We start from the raw sequence: 25,000 nt of genomic DNA, 5'->3' as shown, positions 1-25,000 counted from the left end.
TGTTACGAATTCGAAAGAAATGTACTTCGATTATCACGATGATGGAAATTAAGATCAATGCAGTATTTCGGAGACGGGTGTGTATCGTCTGGTATGTTCCCCAATCACTAAATGTCGGTTAGTTAAACGATACATTTACAAGTTTACCGAAATCTTGATTTACAAATAACAGCTTGATGATGTAAAGCTCAACCACACAAATGTGTTCATTGCAAAGTATTTGACACAAACAAAATATCGTTTGGAGACCATCACATTGGTTTCATTTCGAGTGAGTGAAAATTGTTTTCTGTTGGCCAGGTAGGACTCATTTGACAAACATCGTACACATTGTATCTTCGTGATGGTAACGACTTTCAGCGGCTTGGTTTCATGTCAGGAATTATTATTTGAGGGTTCAAGAACAATTTCAATCAATACTACAAATGAACAACAATGCAAAACACGTTTAGCAAATAACAGTGTAGCAAGTACTTTTTTGATATTACGATTGTTGTGCACCAGACATTTCTAACTGAATTGGATGCATCTAACAAACATATCACAATTTACTTTTGTAATGATCAAAGTATGTGAAATGGTGCGAACGGATTAGGTATTATTCAAGCGGCGGTATGCCAATTCACCTAGTGTGATATCTTGACATCGTGTAATGCGCGAAAGTGTTTCAATTCTCACCGCGGAATATGATGATAAAGTATTGTACCGGTTGTTTATCAGCAAACTAAATTGTTGTTTCATCTTTAGTCTTGGGTACTGGAAACAATTACATTTGTAAAATATTTGCTGATATCCGCAATACGCAGAGTGATTTGTACCGACACGGAATATCTTCCAAATCAAGAACATTTCAGACAAGTATAGTTTTACAAATCAATATGTTAATAACAATGTTTCCGAAAAGTTTGTTGCTGTCATAACTTTCAACACAACGCGGGTCTAATTAACGCGAATAATTTAATAATCAAGTCGTGATCAACTATTACATACGTCAAATCAATGTGTCAATCCTTATGTTTACATCATGATAATTTTCAATATAACACCTGCGTTCGATTGTAAGAAATGAATTCTCAACATGTTGGGCAGACTTTCAAATCTCGCATACTCAAACATATTATGTTAATCTCAAGTCGCCGGCACCGAGAAGTAATTACTTTTATCTTACAAAATATACCGCATAGTAATTTCTTTGTCTCGCAGAATAGTAACGACTTTTACAGTTGAACAAAAAAGACGAGTTGACGGTATATGCCTAAAACCGAACTTGCTATGGATTTTAGATTGTGGCGATTGTATGGACTCGTGTATGCTTGACTGTTTTCATACTGATACTGTTTGAGTTGATTGGGTGAGTTACAAACGATTTACTTGACTAGGTTTTTCCTTGGTGGCTTTTTGGAGTATGGTAAGATGGTAAGATGTCGAGACGTAATACTATTTCCGTTAACTCAATTGCAACGAAAAAATAACCAGATAGCTTGTACAAGGTTTCGACAAATAGATGGAAATATTCCGATTTAACTCATCGTGTCGCAACTCGATCGCGGTATGTACAAGTGGTTGTCAAGTAAGAAATATTTACAACAGGTGCTATTTCATTGATTGATTGTATTGTGTGTGGTAACACATTTGAATATCATGATAGTATAGTGAAATTATTTACTGAAACTCTATTTGACAAACGGAAAACTCAGTCGTGAATAGAGTTGTATGGTCATTACTTGTTTCAAATCAACATGCGCATAATCTCTAAATATGTATGGGTTGAAAGTTGGTAGTCATGTTTGTCAATCTATTGCAATTCAGACTATGTCAAAGTCCAAATATTTCATTTTGGGTGATCTCAATTTACCTTTAGTACATCTCGCGAGTGGATTCCGACGCCGTACTATAACATTCTTAATAATACAGGTTCGAGGATTTTCATGATAGAGTTGACAAGTGATAAGATGCGTGTTTGTATCAAGAGTTTGATTTGAAGTTGACAACGACAATAACTGTATAATGCACATACTTGTGATTCTTGATTCTTGTAGAGTTATAGTTGGTATTGATTCTATAGGCGTGAAAACAGCGGCGCGAATGTGTGAATAATTCAATGTGACTGAAAGTCGGCGTCAGTAATATTCAGGTTACGATCGAATCAAAAGATCACGTTAAAAAGATTTCTCAAATTAATTAGAATTGTACCGGATTAACACATTCAGATACGAATCAACTTGAGCTGTGTAGTAAGTTTCATTTCAAGTTGTCAAATTGATACATTGCTTGAATATTCGCATGATTCTTGTCATACAACTAAAGTGAACGTGAAACATATAGCGATCGCGAAAAGTATCAAATCTTGGATATTCAAGTCACCGTCTGCGACGGTTCTGTTATTCGGTGCTTATTACTTAATAGGTAATATTCATATTATATCAGACTCGTGAAATCCAGTTCTGCACCAAACTACCAACATATTACATTGTAGCGATTGCAATGTATGTAACCACAAGTCACGAGAGATGGTTATGTCTTATAGGTGTTATCTTGTGAGCGATCGTAGGATTTTAGAATTATTTCGCACCTTTTTGAATAAGCGTACACTTCACAAAGGATTAGGGTTAGAGTAGAAATAAGTGACAATTTGTCGCTATTCAAGTTACCGACACTGGGGGTCTGTTATTCGTTACTTATTAAATCTTTACGAGTTCTGTGACAAACTGCTTACGAAAATTTCACCGCGTGAGCGATCGATATGCCTGTAACATCAAGTCGCGTATGTCTGAGACATTATCTTGTCAGCGATCGCCTGGTTTGCAAACTATTTCACACCTATTTGGAGTGTTAATATGTGAACGCGGCTATTGTTGGTATTGGAAGCGCCGGTTATGTGACAAACTTATTACCAAAATATTACTTGTGCGTGATCCCTATCTTTGTAACATCAAACCACGAGAGATGACTATTCTGATGTGCTATCTTGTGAGTGGTCGTAGGAAATATTTCACACCTTTTTGGAGTGTTAGTATGTGAACGCGGCTATTGTTGGTATTCGAATCGTCGTCGTCTACACCGGCTCTGTGGTAAACTAAATAGCAAAACATTACCATGCGACTGATTCGAAAATTGCGCTATCGCGGTGAAGTCACGACTGTCAACAGCAGACTATTCTGTAGGTGCGAAACAGCGGTATACAAGGTGCGAATAATCCGATCTGAAAGTACTATTCAGCTAGCGATCAATAGCGAGGAAAGACTTAGAACACGATCGGTCATTTGTCACGACTGAGCTACATCATATATAATAATTTACGATATACACATTAACAAAGGTACATTCACATGACTATTTATCTGATACATATTCAACACCGTGCGACAGATGGCTATACACGAAAGGGCGATTCACGGCCGCACCCATAAGAACACATGGCGAGTCACCACCACCGCCTATACGCGAAATACGACATGCGAAAGTACGACGTGCGACAGATGCCTATACCTAAAAGTACGATGTGCCAACACGAGTTTTCAATACGATATGCGACAGATGCGTATACCTGAAAGTACGATATGCGAGCGCACCCATAAGAACGCATTACGATGTGCGACCGAGAGGGGGGGGGTCCAAAAGTACGATGTGCCACCACGAGTTTTCCATACGATGTGCGACCGCACCCATAAGAGATAAGGGTCACCGTGCCACCGCAGCCTATACCCGAAAAGGTAACCATGCCACCACAACCATAAGACACAATGGCACCGTGCCGCCGCAGCCATAAGACATAAGGGTCACCGTGCCACCACGAGTTTTCGCGGCACCGTGCCACCGCGCCCATAAGAGCCCCTGCCACCTCACGACCGATCTATATAACTACTATAATATTTTTTCTCTTGTGGTTACTATGCCCATTGCCTATGTTAGGTAGCACGGCGTTGTACTGACGTAGAGTTTTAAAACGTGGTTGCCTAGTTTATATCGATATGGCATTCATGCGGCCCGCGGCCGCTACGAAATTTGAAAAGTGGCCAGCGAGCCGTATTGAGTTGGCGACCCTTGATGTAGGCCTACGAACTTTATTATCTGCGATCCTCAGCTCAAGACAGACTAATGAGACTATACCTGATGTGGATACAAGGTTCGGGAACTCGACTGTTCTGCGGTCAAGAATGATGCATGGCAGACTAAATTACCATTTGAACCAGATCGGATATGCAGCGACTCACAACTGTGCGAAGTATGTCAGGTGTTGATGAAACCGTTAAACATTATCTGATGAATTGCAGAAATTACCACCGCCAAAGAGAGTGCTTACGACGACATGCAGAGGCGAAGAATGCAACTATCTATATGCGAAGTCTGCTGACTCATCCACAACTATGGTAACCAAAGTTCCCTATCATTCTTCACAAGTCCGCTCAAACACACCAGCTCACTGTCTGGTCCCTTGGACAAAGTGCGTAGCACCAGACGCGCGTGCATCCATCCATTCAAGTCACATGATTTATGGATTGAATCAAATTACATCATTTACATTTCGTTTTATTACGTGACACCAGATGGCGTGACGAAGGGGACCTGCGCTCTAAACATGATGTGGTCTCAACTTGAAATAGCCATTGGCGCCATTCTCTTCAGAAAGCCACTGTTTTCGAATTGAGACTAGGAGATTTGAAAATATGTACTATAACACACGTGCGATCTCTATGGTTGCAAGGTAACTCGACATAGTGCGTCATTGCTTGACATAGTGCCTTTGCGAAATTTCTGGCAGGGAGAGTCCGTGCTGTTGTATGATGTGGTAGCAAAGTGAGTGACGTGTCATATGTTTTCCACCAAATACCCAAGGAAATGGGACTATAAGATTGTGGACGCGCGCGTCGACTGTTCATAGCTAGGAGAATATCGTCGATGGGAACTTTAACTTTCTCGGGGTTGGATTCCCTTACCATCTTGCACCTTCTTACAATCCCCACCGGTTTCTCGTGACTTTTGTGCTTAATATTTTGTTGCTTGCTATTTTAGCTTAACATAACATATAACATGGTTGGGTTATATTTTTATCTGAACAAGTCACACACAATGTACAATGCGATAAGACACAATGCGATGTCATGAACGGATAGGAGGATGTAGAACGACACGCATCAGTAGCGATCCTTTACTCTAACATCCACCTCGGCCTAGAGTGCCCGATGTCACAGTTCTTTTTCGATGTTGATCTCTTTGAAGCCGTGGTCCTTTCTACTAGTTCTTTTCCATTCATCCTTTCTTTCGTCGGGTCTTTTTTGTCGCCGTAAGAATGGCAACGGCAGGGAAAGAGGAGCCCAGATAAACCTCCGGCGGGAATCGGACGCGGTTCGCCTGCGTGCTGGGCGCTTATCGTAACCACTACACTATCTCCCCTGTTTTAGCTTTGCAACATATTTTGCAGAGCAGTCTTCTCCCGCTCGAAAATCAACTAAAATCTCACCCTGCATCATAGTATTTTCGTCCATTTGCATATACTCCGACAGCTATTCTATCTAAAACGGATTTCAATTATTTTTAATATCGCTTGGTGAGAGTATAGAAATTAAACATGGAACGGCAACGACCGATTTTGCAGCTTTTGCTGTTTCGCTGAGGCTGGAGTGGAGAGTTGTTTCGCGTAAGCGACTGTAGGATTTCTGGCAATCCAAAAGCTATCTTCCCGAGCGCAGAAATTACTGAATCTAGTCTTGATCGAAAGCTACTGTTGCACCGATTCCGAAAATATAAATTAAAATAATGATCAGGCAATGATCCACCTAGAATCTGTCCTCCAAGTCTGAAATATCGACATTGTTCAGAACAATCGGGTAACCGCAACACAATGGCTATAACAATGACCCGTTGCAACTCTCCGATTGTTCGAACAATGTTTGCTAATTCTAACCCTACATTTCCGTAAAGTTGTATACGTGATAACGAGGGCAAGTTTTTTCAACTTTTGCAACTATTTTTTTACAGCTGACGACAGCTTCCTAAATACTCGGAAGATATGTAGAATGCTGTTTTTACCTGTGTGAAGGAATCTTATAGTGCAACTTTTGTCCATTTTTTTTCATGCAACTTTTTGCAATATTTTGCAACTTTTTCGATTTTGCATGAAAGTAGTTTCGATTTTGGTGAAATACACGGCCAAATTCGTCTGATATACCGTAAATCAGCACTGAAGTAACGCTCTAACGGGTATTTCGGGAGCTGACCCGGAAAGTTGACTTTTTTTTTAGTCAATCTGGGAAGTCAACCGAGCAAAATGTGGTCTTTTAGTGCAACTTAGTGCAACAAAAAATGCAACTTTCCACGGATTTAACTACAACAAAAACTTGCCCTAGTGATAACTAGTGACGACTCGGCCACATTATACGACAATGCTGAAGTTCATGCTGACTTCTTAAACGCCCCCTACTGTATCAACTAGAACAATCAAATGCTATAATAATTTCACAAATCGCTTTGCCAACAATTTCGACGAGAGCTTGACTAGACCGCGGACAGATGCCTTCTTAAGAGTGAAACACTCGTTTCTGTACTTGCGCCAGATATTATCTCAACAGCAAGTTAAACAGTATAGCCAACACCCAAATCGGACGGATTTGGTTTTTACGATACAGTAAGCATAGCCAGGGTTAAAACAGTATTCGGCAGCCCCTCCAAAACGTTGGTCTTGAGCCCCCACATTATCACAAACCAAAAGCGAGTCTTTTTACCATCAACAGAAAGATAAGTTTTACTGTTATAATCTAACTTTTGCAATTTGGAAAAGTGTCCTCCTTTCCAGATCCCAAAATATGGTAACCCTAAAATAGGCTATTTATTTATTTTTTATATTATTTATTTATTTATTTATTATCATGACACAACAACGACAGTGGCGCTTATCGCCTGTTCAGGCCTTGTGCGCCATTTGGATATCGAGGACGATTTTCTCTTGCACGCGCACTCCCATTCTTCAGTCTCTCTCGCTTTCTTGCGTCCACTTTCTGGTCTATACTGCCGACTTCGGAGTTCTTCTCACTCTTCCTCTTTTCAAGACGCTGCGTTAACAGCGGGATCGGCGATGAGGAGCCCGGATAAACCCCGGATAAACACATACAAACATTGCGGAGCCGATTCGAACCAACAACCATTGATGTCGCTTGGCACGCTGCGCCAGTCGCTTCCAAGGTGCGGGTGTAATTTTCGGCCAAGGTTTTATTCGGTAACATACGCTTCGGAAAGTCGCATGTTGGCCGAAACTTCAAAAGTATTTGGTGCGCTGCGGGTACCCATATTAAAAACTATACATTTGATTATACCAAAGCGCGAAGTGCGAAGAAAATTTTGAATAAGTACTATATAATTTCTGTTTATTAGACATTTTTTCATTAGGCATCCATGCACTCCTTCTATGAGTTTCGTTGATGCGATTTGTTAACAATAAGCACAATTCACTGACTTCCTTTATGCGGCATGTTTCTTTCTTGAGGTCACAGCTCACAGCAGTCAGTCAGTAAAGATTCACAAACGGAAAGGTGAATATTCCGAGCAAACTTTTGAGCAAATAATCTGTGAAATTGGCAAGGTGCATACTCGCTTAGCGCTGAATTTCTTTTCATGCTGCCAGCGACATGCAGATATAGTGTTCCGAAGTTGACATGCAAAGAATTTCAACCGAATACGTTATAATGACGTGAAAAATTGTATTATCTGAAAAAGTTTCGCTCTGCAGAACCTACCAAGGTTCGCTTGTGAACGCCAACCTTCCAGCAAAATTCCAGAGCTTCTCACACAGAACGCGAACGTGAACCTCATGCCTAGTTCTGACATTGCCTGATCCGGGAGGCTAATCATGTGATTAAAAACTGCTAATCGGGACGCATTTTGGGCGGCAATCATAAAGTTAGCTGATCTGGAGGAATGCTAATCGTGTGATTAAAAATTGGTAATCGCGACGCATAAAGTTGGATAAAGTGGCCCCTTACGCGTGTTGATATTATTATTCGAGGTGTCCCGGGTTTTCAATTAGGTGGTGTTATCTATTGTATCATAATGCGAAAACGCGATGTTGGCTGTGAGTTGTCAATTTATTGGATGAAACGGCAGGCCGCCGATAAAGATACTTCGACTATAGTAGGTAGAATTTTCATCATCACATAGTTCGTTGTTTGTCTGACTGTTTAGCGAAGCCATTACATAGGAGACAATCATCACGGTCATTATCGGAAATATCTGCGCGTAGGAATGTTACGCAATGTACGGACACTGCGTACATAGATTACTATTATCTATAGTTTGTTACGGTTTGCTAAATCATGATAGTATAACTAACTTTATGCGCTGCTATCAACCGATTTCCTTAATCCTGGGTTGTTGAATCCTGATGAATAGATAAAAATCCCACTTTCTGATCTCCGCCCTAGCACTCGCTCCCGAATTATTTTGCTCGTATAATGCTGGTGTGATCGAGAGAGGAGATGGTGTTTCTCAGCGTACTGGCGTCGAAATCGACGTCTCTGTCAAGATCGCGTCGCTTCGTTTGATTACTAATTTTCATTATGAATTATAGTGATGTGCATTTGCACATTTAAATGAGTCGCCAGTTTACGCAGACAAGCATCGGTACGTTGTGCGAAACGCATATAGTGAAAGCATTTTTGAAGGGTATGTTGACATTTCTTGTGCGAAGCACGGATTTTCTGTGCGCGCTATACTGTGTCAGCAGTACGCAATTGCGCATGCGCACGCGCGCAGCTTAGAGGGTACAGTGATTGCAACACGTGGTTGAATACGTTAGGTCGGCACGAAGAACGTTATAAAACCTATTTATACCTTTTACGTGTACACATGTATGCGTTACATTTTCGTGATATAATATGAATGTTTGGTCACTTTAAATTGTCTCTGTCCATGGCACAAAAAGCCTTTAGTTGTGATAAGCGCCACTAATTCCACTCACTAAACACAATCTGCAGTGACGTTCGCAGTGGGTTCGAGTTTCACACAGTACTAGACATGCTTGATTTTTCACGAACTTGCTTCACCAATTACAAGATACATTGCGTAGTAGTGATCATAGAACTGTTACGTTTTCTGTATGGATATCTCTTATCAATACACGTACGACCAGCTATATATATACTATGTGCACAGGTACACTATATACTTACTCAAGTGCTTATGTTACTGTTACGTCTGATTTTGTAAAGCAAGCATCACCTTAATGAGCGAGATTGTTACGTGTCAAAGTAACATCTGCACCACGGTAACTGACTATATATTCTCGGACCTCGGTATCGAGAGCTTGATCCCCAGCGAAATGTGACTTGTGACGTCATACTACAAAACCTGTGTTGCTTAAAATACGGGCGCACGCAATGGCATATAGCGGGGATGACCAAACTGCGGCTCGCGACCATGGCCGTCAGATATTACTGCCTGTAGGCCAAGGCTTGAGCGAGATTGATTCACACTTTGCGGATCGTCTTTCCGGCTAATTTCACTCTTCATCGCTATCTTCATCTTGCAATATTTTGAACTGATAAAAATATTAAACTTGACGAATGAAATACGTAGGGCGATAACCAATAGATGAAATATTCTGTCGTCACTAAATTCGATTGCGGCGAAAAATATAGAGGTAATATTCCTATCTCAAATTTCATACCGCCGGTAATAGCATACGAAGTGCGTCGAAATTATGTTTAATTGCAAAAACTCTCCCTTATCAAAAACTTCTTGTCCTAAAATTGAATTAATGTAACGACTCCAGATTCCAAATTCGATGGCATTTGAGTAAAAATACGTTGTGAATTGCGATGCTACTTTGCGCTTGCCACTATCACCCTATTCTTCTCATGCTTTCGTTCGCGTCAGTCTATTTTAGTATTTTGTATCGTTGGTAAATGTGGTCGCAATTTGTGCTATATCGAATATCTTGCTTCGGGTACATGATTAAGGGATATCTTCGAGGAACACAACACAGAATTCTCCGCATCTCAGACGTCCTTTGGCTTCATGCTTTGTCATCGCATCGTTTTTGGATAATTGATAATTTGCTGTAGATTATTGCCAGCTGGAAACTAAAACAATTCCATATTCAGTTCAATTTTATTGCTTCATCAACCAAGAACATGAATGACATTATGGTATTGTGGTGCTGTTGAGTCACGAGTCGTTGTAGTTGTAAGTCGTTGTGTATGTGAGCACGAACGCAGCGCAGGGCACAAAATGTGGTCAAATTATTCAACACAATACGGTAAAAACATCGTCAGAGCCAATTAAGGATTGGTGATGAATAGTTGATGTTGATTATAAAACGAAATAATCGATCGCATGGGGCTTCGGAGTGACGTGACTATGGTCATGGTGACAAATCAGTGTGATCCAATTTCAAAAGGAGATTTACAGATGTTCAAACCCGGTTGACGAAAATTATATTCGAAATGGCCTATTCTGCATCCAAGGTCCGCGCATCGACAGAACTTATTGGGATTGATTCAGAGTGAACTCGTAACCGGCAAAACCGATCCAAACTCCCTTACTTTGTGAAGAGGGTAACAGTGTTGATTGGAAATGTGGTTAATAGAAGTATGCTAGATCTGACGAGATGTAGGACTAACTTTAGTTGAAGCGCTAATGTATAAAATCCCCTTGAATAACCAGGGTATATTTTACAATTTCCATTTACTTATGAGGTATTGTCACCTTGATAATGTCATCGAGTTTTGCAATTGATAGTTTTAAGGTTTGACTATACAGTAGGGTTGTCCATAATTTGGAAAATCTCAAAAAAGATGCGTATCCATGTCTCATTCTGTAGATTATTGATAAAAAAACATCAATGAACCTGCAATAAGCTCATAGGAAATGAGTTTGAAAGTAGCTGCCTTAGAGTGGGCGTGTTAGCGACCATAGAACGGCGAGAAGACTAGTAATCACGAAATCATGTCTCTTCATTGGTTAATCAGCTATGCTTGAATGGTCACGACCACAGCGGCTTGCTGATTATGTGTTTATACTAGTTCAAGAAGTTCGCTAACGACAATGATTCTGTAAGCGCATTGTACGTTGGTGATTTAATAATAAACTGAGACATCTGGTCATTGAATGTTTTAGTGTTAAAACTAAGTACCGATAGCTTTAGTGCAACAATAACCCATTGCAGGCATGACAGAGGTGAAACAGCGAATTTATTGTGAACTTATAGAAGTAAGTATAGACACCAGAAATAGCCTACATATCTGATATGCTTGAGATCACACCAAGTGATCCTGTTTTTCTGGGTGCAGGTAAGGTATATTAGACATCGCCAAACTGGTGCAGCATACCATGTGACATGGATTCTGGACACAATCCTGTATGCTCAGAAGATATGTGGGCCGACCAGGTAGCTTACATTGGATTTCTGAAGAAGAGTGTAACTACCACACCGCTTCAATACATCATTTTTATGTCCATGTCTGGTTTGATTCAAGCATTAGTCGTCATGCAGCCGGTAATGATCTAAGATTCATAAAGGACATGCTAAGCAATGCAAGCAAACTGTCTTTTTGCTGGTCCTACCAGCATAGTCTGTGCTCATCTTTAGACCTCTTTTCGCGGCATCATTGAAGACTTTGACAGCACTTGCGGGTATGATTCATTATGCTGCAATATTCTGACAAGTGCCAAGCATAAATGACAGATTAATCCAGCCCTTACAGCATTCAAGACTTCACCACGACAACAGCCTAATAAGTTCAGACAAAGTAGTGTCAATGTCAAGCTTATCTGTATTCAATGACGATACATCCCCTCTGAAACTAGAAATTCGTTTGCCACTTGCATAAGCGCCTTTGCAATATTTTTCCGCTTGTTTTTGTGCTTTCCATCAATGAAATCAAGGCATACAGGCTACAACGGTTACATTCACAATAAGCCATCATGTCATGTATTTAAAGATATTGTGAAGCAGCTGTTCTTTGTTCATCATGTGTTTCGTTACTCAACATGTTCTGAATTAATCCTAAATAATGATTGGCGGACCAACCTACAATGCGCTTACAGAATCACCGCCGTTAGCCGATTCCTTTACCAGCTGATCAACAAGCCGCCAATGTCGTGATCATTGAAGCGTAGCAGATTAGCTAATCAAACGCCGTGATTTCGTGATTACTAGTCTGCTTGCCGTTCTATGGTCGCAAACACGCCCACTCTACGGCAGCTACTTTCAAACGCATTTAGACAAATGTTAACGACTTTCCCGTGAGCTTATTGCAGGTTCATTGACGTTTTTTAACTATAATCTATAGAATGAGACATGGATACGCATAAATTTTGAGATTTTCCAAATTATGGACAACCCTACTATACAGCCTCAGCCCATAGCAACGCAGTGATCACACAAGAAATCCAACCAAACTTTCGTTAGATGGTGATCCTCCGCCTGCTTCCTCGCCGGCAACTGTACGGCGAGGAATAAGATGTCGAATTTCTTGTAACTCAACCGTGGCATGGGCGACGCTTTGAATTTGCCATATCATCAAGCTCAGCAGCACGAGGGAGAGCAGAAGGGAGAATACCGATATGAAGAAATACCAATGTAAGTTGACCGCGAAAAGTTGAAAGGTTCTCCGCTTTAAAGACTGTTCGTCGCTTTTATCCGCGAAGTTTCTTACGTTGATACTTTCGACTACTTTCTCTGGAAAAGATCAATCAGATTAATTTAGCGGACATGAAGCGCATTGCCGATCGCTGATTGATATAGCACGGGAAGTCTAGAAATAGATAGACATAACCATATCGAGAATTCTTAAAGCCCGAGAAGGCGGCATCTCTTGCGTCTTACCGATGGAAGGTGACTGCTTCTTTAGTCCTTCTTCATTTACAGGAGCAGCGGGAATTACGGAGTGTGATTTCTGAAGTAAGATAGACATATCGAGAGCAAGGTCTACATAGGCCTATATGTCAGTGTGGCGATAAATTACACGTATGAATTGCATGTTGAATGTTTTACCGACAGAGAAAGATGTTTGCTCTTCACCGCGGGAACGGGCAATTTCTGCAATCGCTGCGCTCAATATGTATATATATTAGGTATGTCTCTGAATATTTATCATGATTCGGTATAGATTTATTCCGCATTCAACTACCAATATACAAGGAATATATCGCTGGAAGGGTGTTGTATCAAGCGCACAATTATTTATATTCCCCAGGCGGAGTCATGGTTATTGGTCAACAAATCACGAGGAAGACTCATTCTTACTGGAGTTGTGAGAATGCAGTTGCGGGACGGTGCCACGATAATTTACTTAATGCTCAAAGATATTTGATTTGATCTAAGAGTAATCGTAAAACATGCTCTGGTCATGCATGCAGAGGTGGTCAAATTAATCAAAAAAGCTACTCAGATAAAGGTAGATGGAGCGACGTAAAATTCTACTCAAATACGAGCAGAAGCAATGCTTTTAGAAGCGGTTCAAAGCTACTTCAAGTACAATTAGAATTTACTCGCTACTTAAGTAAGTGAGTAAGTAAGTATAGTTGCGAAAAGCAGCCATAAATACGCTGTCGTGGGCTGTCAAAATCTACAAACTGATATATGCTGACCGTGCGTCCCGAAGTATTTCCCCTACGTCAGTGTCATAATCACCCACGGGGACGGTATAGTGCCCACGGCAAGAACCATTGCCATAGAACGTGTCACGCCTCAACATAATGAACAATGAAGGGGCACTGAGTAGTGAGGGTTGAATCGTTTGTTGCAGGCCCTCAGGCTATTTAGAATGTAAACACTCTCATAATATACTTAACGTCGGACTATGGCCGGTCCATGCTTCCGAGAAATAAATAACATTCATTATACGTTAGATGATACTTTCCTTAGATAATATAGTATGTGTATTTAGGACTAATATTCTAATATGTGTATTTAGGACTAATGCGACTACTTCGAAAACGCGTACTGATCTGTTTTTGGGAATATGAATTCTCGCTTATTCTTATGTGAATTTAGAACTTTGTATTTTCGCGGATCAATAATTAATTAATGTTCATTTATAAACGCGTAACAGAAATCAAGCAAAAGTCGATATTACTGTGTAATGATTTTGATGTTGTTCCATACCGATTGGGAAGATAGCACACTCAATTTCGTAACCAACTACATAATCCCTAGTTACGTAGTCAGACGCATAACGGCATTTACGCAAAATCGGTATTGCTTAGCGATAATTTTGATCACTATGTTTTATCGCTCGCCGCCAGACTATTGCCGTTTGTATTTATGAACAAATTTCGAAAACTATGATGTCTACGCAAGACTATATTCGCAAGATATTCTATTATGTGTATTTAGGACTGTGTATTTTCGCGGATAGTATGAGCTCTCAGATAACACTCATCCACGTTGAACTATAGGCGTGGTTATTTGATGATGTATTAAAATTCTACGCACATTTCGCGCGATCAACATAATATTAATACCTAGTAACGATTCAACTTCATGACATTTTCAGTATTAAACAGAAATATAGACCTAGAATACTAACTTTTATTCATTAACGTAGTAAAACGCATAACAGAATTCACGCAAAAGTCGATCGGTATTTGCAATAAAGCCTAAAAATTAGAGTCGCATCTTTTCGCAATTTATGCAGCTATTCGCGCAGACTTTGCCGCATTTGCTGTATCTGAAGTAGAATTTCAGCGTCGTTATTCGCTATAAGCCGAGAAATGCACCTTCGCGCAATTTATATAGCCAAACGCATTAACTTTTCTGCATCTGAAGTAGAATTTCAGCGTCGTTATTTGTTATAAGCCGAGAAATGTACCTTCGCGCAATTTTTACAGGCAGTCTCACCCACTTTGCTGCGTCTGAAGTAGAATTTCAGCGTCGTTGTTTGCTATAAGCCGGGAAATTAGAGTCGCTGCTTCGCGCCATTTTACAGCCAGTCTCACACACTTTGCTGCATCTGAGCTTCATACTAATATATGCATAATTTTTGCATGACGAGAATACGGGTAATACGGTCAATAAACGCCGGAGGCGAGTCATTTAAACCTTGTTGCTAGATAATACCGCTTTCGGCTACAACAAAGTTGCCCTGCAACAAAAAATAGAAGCCCTAATGATCATGCAGAGGAAAGTTCAATTATACATCGGATTATTCGAATAGACTATCTACATTGTATAGGTATGAAGTGAAATAGAACGGAGTTTACGCAAAAGTTGCTATTGATCATAGACCAAGCTTGCTTTCAGAGCTGGAAACTAAATGCACATGAAAATTTAACTAGGTTTTCCCCACACGCATCAAATGTAGGCCTACTCAAGTGTTTATGAGATGGCGAATAGTTCGAAGGTTGTTGGCATGCAAGGACGTCACATAGAATTGTGGAGTTTTCTGTAAACTATAATCCAGTGATCTATTTTCAATCACTATACTTTTAATAATCTAAAGTAAGTAGCCTACTTGAATGTCATTAAAGAAAGCAGATTTGTATGAAAACTCGTTAAATAGAAGTAAAAGTAGCCTAGAAACATGACTACTTACTGAAAAATCGTTACGTAGAAGTGGGGTTAGTCTACGAACATAACCACTTACTTACTTTGAAATCTCTACTTGTACTTGTATTCATACTTTACCTTTACACGTCGTTTTTGTATAATGGATACTAATTTTATTAAAAATTAAAAAGTGCGAAAAATTACATTTTATCCCGGAACGTAGCAGGAAAAATCGTATAAATTTTGTAAAGTAGATGGAAAACTACACTATTCCGATGCAGTAAAGACTCTTACACTCTGGATTTTGTGCAGTATATACTAATTTTACATTGCGGAGTATTCCATAAACGTTAATCCAGTGATCCTCCTTCTATTTTCAATCACGATCCGCTTATTATTCTAGGCTTCGAACCCCACACCCAGTACGTTTTATGGGGATTAATATTTTTAGATTAAATATAGCGTATCGAGACTTCGTGAAACTTACTTGGAAATAGTTATTTCTACCCTAATTTAATAGATTTCTCAGATATCGTAGCAACGGAACTGGCTTGAGCGAGCGGTTAAGGCGTTGGACTTGAGTTTCAATGAACAAGTGTTATAAGTTACTCATGTTTACAACACAACCTAAACGCAAAGTGCACGAATTTCCATATTGATCAAATACCACAATATTTGCTGGCTTTCAGAGTTAGTAACTAAGCGCGTAACAGAATTTACCTAAAAAAGTCAGTACTCCAAAATTTTTGTAAAGTATAGCTTTTTGGATTTAAGTTCCAATGAACAAGTGTTCACATATAGGTTCGAATCCCACACCCACTACGTTTTACGAGAATTAATATTTTTAGATTCAAATTTAGCGTATTGAGTACTTTTTCTGCCTTTTTCAGCGCATTAGAGACGTTTACACTATGGATTTCGTGAGCTTTACTTGAGTTTTATAAATTAACGTAAAAGTAGTCATTTCCGAGTAAGTAAAACGTTCGTATTGTAGGTTCATTTCTGCTTAATACTATAATTACCATGGAGTTGAAGCAGTCCAATATCAAAAACACCCGAAAGTATTTGTTGCATATAGCTAAAAACCTAATTGAGTACTCTGAAGAAGTACAAGTTGCACAGTTTGTGGTATTTCTATGACATCGAAATTTAGCTGACCAGAACTTATACTTGAGTACTTCGAAATGTACAAGTACTTTACCTTCACACGACGTTTCTGTAAAATGAATACTGATTTTATTAAAAAATAAAAAAGCACGAAAAATTACATTTTATCCCAAACCATCATACGCATATCTGTTTTGCGTGAACATAGCATATACCTAAACATAGTCAATTTTGATAGCAGAATTGCCGTGTTAAACATTGAATTCTCACCATGAAAGTCGGTACGCGGTTATAGGAGAGTATAACAATGCGCCATACCAAATCCCATCACACATTTCATGATGGAACAACTTTAAAACTAACGCGGCTCTACATCGACTTTTTGCGTACATCTGTTTTGTGGGAGCGCATAGCACGTACCCATACATAGCCAACTTTAATAACGGAATTACCATGCTTAACATTGAATCCCAACTCGATACTTGATACGTAGTTGTAGGACATTATGGCAATGCACCATGCTGAATTTCATCACACATCTAATGATGGAACACCTCTGAAACTATCGCAGTCGAACACCGACTTTTACGCATATCTGTTTTTCGTGAACATAGCATATACCCATACATAGTCAATTTTAATAGCAGAATTAGCATGCTAAACATTAAATTCTCACCTTGAACGTTGGTACGCAGTTGTAGGACATAATAACAATACATCATACCAAATTTCGTCAGACATTTCATGATGTAACACCTTTAAAACCAACGCAGTTCTATACAAACTTTTGGCTAAATCTGTTTTTCCGTAGCGTAGCACGTACCTATACATAGTCAACTTCAATAACGGAATTAGCATGTTAATAATCGACTCCCCACCGTGAAACTCGGTACGCAGTTGTAAGACATTATGACAATGCACCATTTCAAATTTTGTTACGCATTTCATGATTGAACAACTTTAAAACTAACACAGTTCCATACCGACTTTAGCTGGAGCGTAGTACGTACCGATGCATACTCAACTTTAATAACGGAATTACCGAGCTAAACATTGAATGCGCAACTTGAAGATTGGTTCACAGGTGTAGGACAGTATGATAATGGAACATATCAAATTTCATCACACATTTCATGATGGAACACCTTTAAAACTAACGCAGTTCTATACCAACTTCGCAGGAATCTGTTTGCGGGAGCGTAGCACGTACCTATGCGTGATCAACTTTAGTGATGGAATTACAGATGTAATTAAGTTTCAACACTTTTACAACGATTCGTCTTGTTTCCTATAACATCCCACTCGATGCCCTCGTTATTAGGCTGTAATCTCAGCCTGAGCTATGTCTTGAAGCCTACGGGACTCTGCAAATTGTTTCGATTTATTCTCTCCGTTTCAATTCAAGATAAGGAAGCCCATTTCACTCAAAATATCGATGCCTACGGTACTCTACAAAATTTTCTGATTAATTCTTCCTATGCTTATTTATCATAAGAAAGATGATTTGACACCTAAAGTACGAAATACTTGTTCGCTTGAGCTAAGCCGCAGCGCTCGGAGTGGAATTTACTAACGCAGTCGATGGACATGATATTCTTCGATATGATCAACTGAAACCACGGATGTGGTGGGTTAGAGTCTTGTCGTGATGGTCCGTTTCGAAATGCAAGCGGATGAACTAGACCAAAAGTTTCGAATATGCGTTTTATAATTGCTCTAGGTGTGAAATAGACATCGCACTCTTGCGGGGAAACAACACGAATTCAGTCTTCACACCGCAGAAACACAGCCGCTTGGTTAACATCACAAAACCGCAATTGAACTCAAGATTGCCATACACGGAATCGCTGTTAACGATGTCTGACTGCGGCGTTTCGACGAGTAACGAATTCTCGTATTTAGTATTGATTGTGACACATACTCAAAACAGCGACAGTTTTCACAACCCGGTACATACATTGAACCAACTGATGTAAGGTGAAACACTACGTTCACACCAAAAAAAAGTTTGCAGGGTATGACCACCACCAACATATAGAGTAGTGAGTGAGTAATTAAACTACATACCCCGATTTTACTATATTCCGAGATCCGGATCACGATTCAAGTCTACCTGAGAATCCGAACTACCCTGTGAAGTTGATATATCAAGTTGTGAACCGTGAAAGGGTTGTAATCTCGTTGAAATAGTATGCGACACATTTTTCCACAAGTCGAATGCATGTCGGTTCATACTAAGACCATGTTACGGTCAAATATGTGTGTTTTTCTGTCTCCAAGTCAGCTACCTCCACATTGAATGTACAGAGTCGGTGCATGTATGAGACTTCAGAACATGAATTTGTAATCCATGATGCTTGTAGTGCCGGCCATGATGTTATCCATGATGTATGTAATGTCACACACCTCCTTTACGCGAATACTTGGTATCTATGAACAATCGTGAAGTATACTGGATGTGTAATGTCTTGTTATTTTCATGGAAACACGGGGGATGTAACATGTTTGAATATTGTTCATTGGTTTGTCGATTCAGAGTTGATATCCGGATCCGTTTAATACTTTCTCGGGTTTCCGATTTCAAACTGAACGGTGGGATATGTATTGACCAATAAAGAGTGACACAATATAGTAAACATGTGTGAGAAAACTCACAAGTAACCCGGATTTGTTAGCGCGACGGGGACATAAATTCAACCATTATCCGTGTACCAAGCAGTTACCAAAGTCATGGAGGTTGCTAATTTCAACATATTGACTCTGTGGGAGGCTAAAGCACGAACCGGGACACACACAGACACACACACCAGGACACACAATATCCGTCGATTTCCAAAGCATACATTTCGATATACAAGAGCATATTGTTATTTCATGTGGTTAACCGTTGATATAAATGCGATGCGATCGACGCGGGTATACTCTGAAACCGGTTGTCCGTTTATATGAGAAAAGATGCTGTGAAGGACTTTAAAAAGCGGCAATTGAGCATAGTTGTGTCGAGTTACCGAATGATTTTTTCCTTACATCAAAACAACTAGAATGTGTAACTACATTAAACACGTATCTAAATGAGCTCCAGGGCATTGTGATTATGCAGCATACCAAATTGCATCACACATTTACATTTTATGATGGAATAACTTTAAAACTAACGCAGTTCTATAGCAACTTTTGCCTACATCTGTTTCGCTAGCGTGTACAGTACATGTACATATACATAGTCAGCTTTAATACCAGAATTACCATGCTAATATGTGAATCCTCACCTTGAAACTTGGTACGTAGTTGTAGGACATTGTGATTATGCAGCATACGAAATTTCCTCACGCATTTCATATTGGAACAACTTTAAAACTAACGCGGCTCTACATCGACATTTTGCGTACATCTGTTTTGTGGGGGCGTATAGTACGTACCCATACATAGCCAACTTTAATAACGGAATTACCATGCTTAACATTGAATCCCAACTCTAAACTTGATACGTAGTTGTAGGACATTATGGCAATGCACCATGCTAGATTTCATCATCACACATCTAATGATGGAACACCTTTGAAACTATCGCAGTCGAATACCGTCTTTTACGCATATCTGCTTTTCGTGAACACAGCATATACCCATACATAGTCAATTTTAATAACAGAATTAGTATGCTAAACATCAAATTCTCACCTTGAACGTTGGTACGCAGTTGTAGGACATAATAAGAATGAACCATACCAAATTTCGTCACACATTTCATGATGTAACACCTTTAAAACCAACGCAGTTCTATACAGACTTTTGGCTAAGTCTGTTTTTCCGTAGCGTAGCACGTACCTATGCATAGTCAACTTTAATAACGGAATTACCATGTTAATAATCGACTCCCAACCTTGAAACTCGCTACACCGTTGTAAGACATTATGACAATGCACCATGTCAAATTTTGTTACGCATTTCATGATTGAACAACTTTAAAACTAATCCAGTTCCATGCCGACTTTTGCGGAGCGTAGCACGTACCTATGCATACTCAACTTTAATAACGGAATTACCGAGCTTAACATTGAATGCGCAACTTGAAGATCGGTTCACAGGTGTAGGACATTATGACAATGGAACATACCACTGCGCTAACTTTCAGAATTGTTAAGTATAGTACTCGCACTTTGTGAGAATACCCAAGTAGGTTTTTTGCCTACATGCACCAAATACTCTCAAGTCCTTATGATATTGGAGTACATCAACTTCATGATAGCTAGAGTATTGAACAGAAATGGACCTAGAGTACTAACGTTTTACTTACTCGGAAATGACTACTTCTACCTTATTTTAAAGGATACCTCGTTCGAAGCGAAATTTATGTGGTTTTGGATAATATCCAAGATGTAGGCTCACTTTGAAGGGTACTTCCTAAAACTCAAATATTGCGCAAAAGTACAATTAGGGATCTAAAAGTAACTAATATAGATGGTTATTTCCGTAGATAACTTACCCTCTACTCAAGAGGTTTTTCAGGTGGAACTACCTACTTTTAGGACTGTGTATGTCAAAGTAGTTTGAGCTTACGTTTATATCACCTTGACAAGTGACATTATCAGACATGAAAATGATATTATCACGTAATACCAGAAGTTAACACACGTCAATGTGTTTCGGAATTCACGAGAAATTGGTTACTAAGAAAAGTATATTCTTGTGTACACAATAGCGGAGAGAATATTTAAAATGTAGTAAGCAGGCCGATGGGTATTCATTGAGTTGTATAAGCATAAAAAACATTCCCGCGCGCTCCTAAACCCTGCCTAACCCTACCACCTAATCCTAAGACGCGCGCGCGGGAATGTTTTTTATGCTTATACATTCTAGTTGTTTTGATGTAAGGAAAAAATCATTCGGTAACTCGACACAACTATGCTCAATTGCCGCTTTTTAAAGTCCTTCACAGCATCTTTTCTCATATAAACGGACAACCGGTTTCAGAGTATACCCGCGTCGATCGCATCGCATTTATATCAACGGTTAACCACATGAAATAACAATATGCTCTTGTATATCGAAATGTATGCTTTGGAAATCGACGGATATTGTGTGTCCTGGTGTGTGTGTCTGTGTGTGTCCCGGTTCGTGCTTTAGCCTCCCACAGAGTCAATATGTTGAAATTAGCAACCTCCATGACTTTGGTAACTGCTTGGTACACGGATAATGGTTGAATTTATGTCCCCGTCGCGCTAACAAATCCGCGTTACTTGTGAGTTTTCTCACACATGTTTACTATATTGTGTCACTCTTTATTGGTCAATACATATCCCACCGTTCAGTTTGAAATCGGAAACCCGAGAAAGTATTAACCGGATCCGGATATCAACTCTGAATCGACAAACCAATGAACAATATTCAAACATGTTACACCCCCCGTGTTTCCATGAAAATAACAAGACATTACACATCCAGTATACTTCACGATTGTTCATAGATAACAAGTATTCGCGTAAAGGAGGTGTGTGACATTACATACATCATGGATAACATCATGGCCGGCACTACAAGCATCATGGATTACAAATTCATGTTCTGAAGTCTCATACATGCACCGACTCTGTACATTCAATGTGGAGGTAGCTGACTTGGAGACAGAAAAACACACATATTTGACCGTAACATGGTCTTAGTATGAACCGACATGCATTCGACTTGTGGAAAAATGTGTCGCATACTATTTCAACGAGATTACAACCCTTTCACGGTTCACAACTTGATATATCAACTTCACAGGGTAGTTCGGATTCTCAGGTAGACTTGAATCGTGATCCGGATCTCGGAATATAGTAAAATCGGGGTATGTAGTTTAATTACTCACTCACTACTCTATATGTTGGTGGTGGTCATACCCTGCAAACTTTTTTTTGGTGTGAACGTAGTGTTTCACCTTACATCAGTTGGTTCAATGTATGTACCGGGTTGTGAAAACTGTCGCTGTTTTGAGTATGTGTCACAATCAATACTAAATACGAGAATTCGTTACTCGTCGAAACGCCGCAGTCAGACATCGTTAACAGCGATTCCGTGTATGGCAATCTTGAGTTCAATTGCGGTTTTGTGATGTTAACCAAGCGGCTGTGTTTCTGCGGTGTGAAGACTGAATTCGTGTTGTTTCCCCGCAAGAGTGCGATGTCTATTTCACACCTAGAGCAATTATAAAACGCATCTTCGAAACTTTTGGTCTAGTTCATCCGCTTGCATTTCGAAACGGACCATCACGACAAGACTCTAACCCACCACATCCGTGGTTTCAGTTGATCATATCGAAGAATATCATGTCCATCGACTGCGTTAGTAAATTCCACTCCGAGCGCTGCGGCTTAGCTCAAGCGAACAAGTATTTCGTACTTTAGGTGTCAAATCATCTTTCTTATGATAAATAAGCATAGGAAGAATTAATCAGAAAATTTTGTAGAGTACCGTAGGCATCGATATTTTGAGTGAAATGGGCTTCCTTATCTTGAATTGAAACGGAGAGAATGAATCGAAACAATTTGCAGAGTCCCGTAGGCTTCAAGACATAGCTCAGGCTGAGATTACAGCCTAATAACGAGGGCATCGAGTGGGATGTTATAGGAAACAAGACGAATCGTTGTAAAAGTGTTGAAACTTAATTACATCTGTAATTCCATCACTAAAGTTGATCACGCATAGGTACGTGCTACGCTCCCGCAAACAGATTCCTGCGAAGTTGGTATAGAACTGCGTTAGTTTTAAAGCTGTTCCATCATGAAATGTGTGATGAAATTTGATCTGTTCCATTATCATACTGTCCTACACCTGTGAACCAATCTTCAAGTTGCGCATTCAATGTTTAGCTCGGTAATTCCGTTATTAAAGTTGAGTATGCATCGGTACGTGCTACGCTCTAGCTAAAGTCGGTATGGAACTGCGTTAGTTTTAAAGTTGTTCAATCATGAAATGCGTAACAAAATTTGAAATGGTGCATTGTCATAATGTCTTACAACTGCGTACCGAGTTTCACGGTGGGGAGTCGATTATTAACATGCTAATTCCGTTATTGAAGTTGACTATGTATAGGTACGTGCTACGCTACGGAAAAACAGATTTAGCCAAAAGTTTGTATAGAACTGCGTTGGTTTTAAAGGTGTTACATCATGAAATGTCTGACGAAATTTGGTATGATGCATTGTTATTATGTCCTACAACTGCGTACCAACGTTCAAGGTGAGAATTTAATGTTTAGCATGCTAATTCTGCTATTAAAATTGACTATGTATGGGTATATGCTATGTTCACGAAAAACAGATATGCGTAAAAGTCGGTATTCGACTGCGATAGTTTCAGAGGTGTTCCATCATTAGATGTGTGATGAAATTCAGCATGGTGCATTGCCATAATGTCCTACAACTACGTATCAAGTATCGAGTTGGGATTCAATGTTAAGCATGGTAATTCCGTTATTAAAGTTGGCTATGTATGGGTACGTGCTATGCGCTCCCACAAAACAGATGTACGCAAAAAGTCGATGTAGAGCCGCGTTAGTTTTAAAGTTGTTCCATCATGAAATGTGTGATGGGATTTGGTATGGCGCATTGTTATACTCTCCTATAACCGCGTACCGACTTTCATGGTGAGAATTCAATGTTTAACACGGCAATTCTGCTATCAAAATTGACTATGTTTAGGTATATGCTATGTTCACGCAAAACAGATATGCGTATGATGGTTTGGGATAAAATGTAATTTTTCGTGCTTTTTTATATTTTAATAAAATCAGTATTCATTTTACAGAAACGTCGTGTGAAGGTAAAGTACTTGTACATTTCGAAGTACTCAAGTATAAGTTCTGGTCAGCTAAATTTCGATGTCATAGAAATACCACAAACTGTGCAACTTGTACTTCTTCAGAGTACTCAATTAGGTTTTTAGCTATATGCAACAAATACTTTCGGGTGTTTTTGATATTGGACTGCTTCAACTCCATGGTAATTATAGTATTAAGCAGAAATGAACCTACAATACGAACGTTTTACTTACTCGGAAATGACTACTTTTACGTTAATTTATAAAACTCAAGTAAAGCTCACGAAATCCATAGTGTAAACGTCTCTAATGCGCTGAAAAAGGCAGAAAAAGTACTCAATACGCTAAATTTGAATCTAAAAATATTAATTCTCGTAAAACGTAGTGGGTGTGGGATTCGAACCTATATGTGAACACTTGTTCATTGGAACTTAAATCCAAAAAGCTATACTTTACAAAAATTTTGGAGTACTGACTTTTTTAGGTAAATTCTGTTACGCGCTTAGTTACTAACTCTGAAAGCCAGCAAATATTGTGGTATTTGATCAATATGGAAATTCGTGCACTTTGCGTTTAGGTTGTGTTGTAAACATGAGTAACTTATAACACTTG

General features: G+C 39.4%; 1 protein-coding gene across 4 annotated transcripts in view; it reads right to left on the bottom strand.

Moving 5' to 3' along the window:
• Positions 1–10,082: 10,082 nt before the first annotated feature.
• The window catches only part of LOC145433289 (uncharacterized), a 66,742-nt gene continuing 51,824 nt past the window's right edge, over positions 10,083–25,000 (bottom strand). For 3 of the 4 annotated variants that reach the window (XM_080310345.1, XM_080310344.1, XM_080310346.1), the window contains exons 7-8: positions 12,821–12,890; positions 10,083–12,673 (exon numbers count right to left, since the gene is read on the bottom strand). In XM_080310345.1, coding sequence (XP_080166471.1) covers positions 12,372–12,673; positions 12,821–12,890 — 372 coding nt within the window. In that variant the 3' untranslated portion in view covers positions 10,083–12,371. The remainder of the gene's footprint in view (positions 12,674–12,820; positions 12,891–25,000) is intronic. The other variant, XM_080310347.1, reaches the window with a different exon arrangement.

The sequence above is a fragment of the Botryllus schlosseri genome, chromosome 2, assembly GCF_051294905.1.
Source record: "Botryllus schlosseri isolate E-star chromosome 2, Bs_hap1, whole genome shotgun sequence".
Taxonomy (NCBI): domain Eukaryota; kingdom Metazoa; phylum Chordata; class Ascidiacea; order Stolidobranchia; family Styelidae; genus Botryllus; species Botryllus schlosseri.
This window is presented reverse-complemented; position numbering and strand designations above follow the sequence as displayed.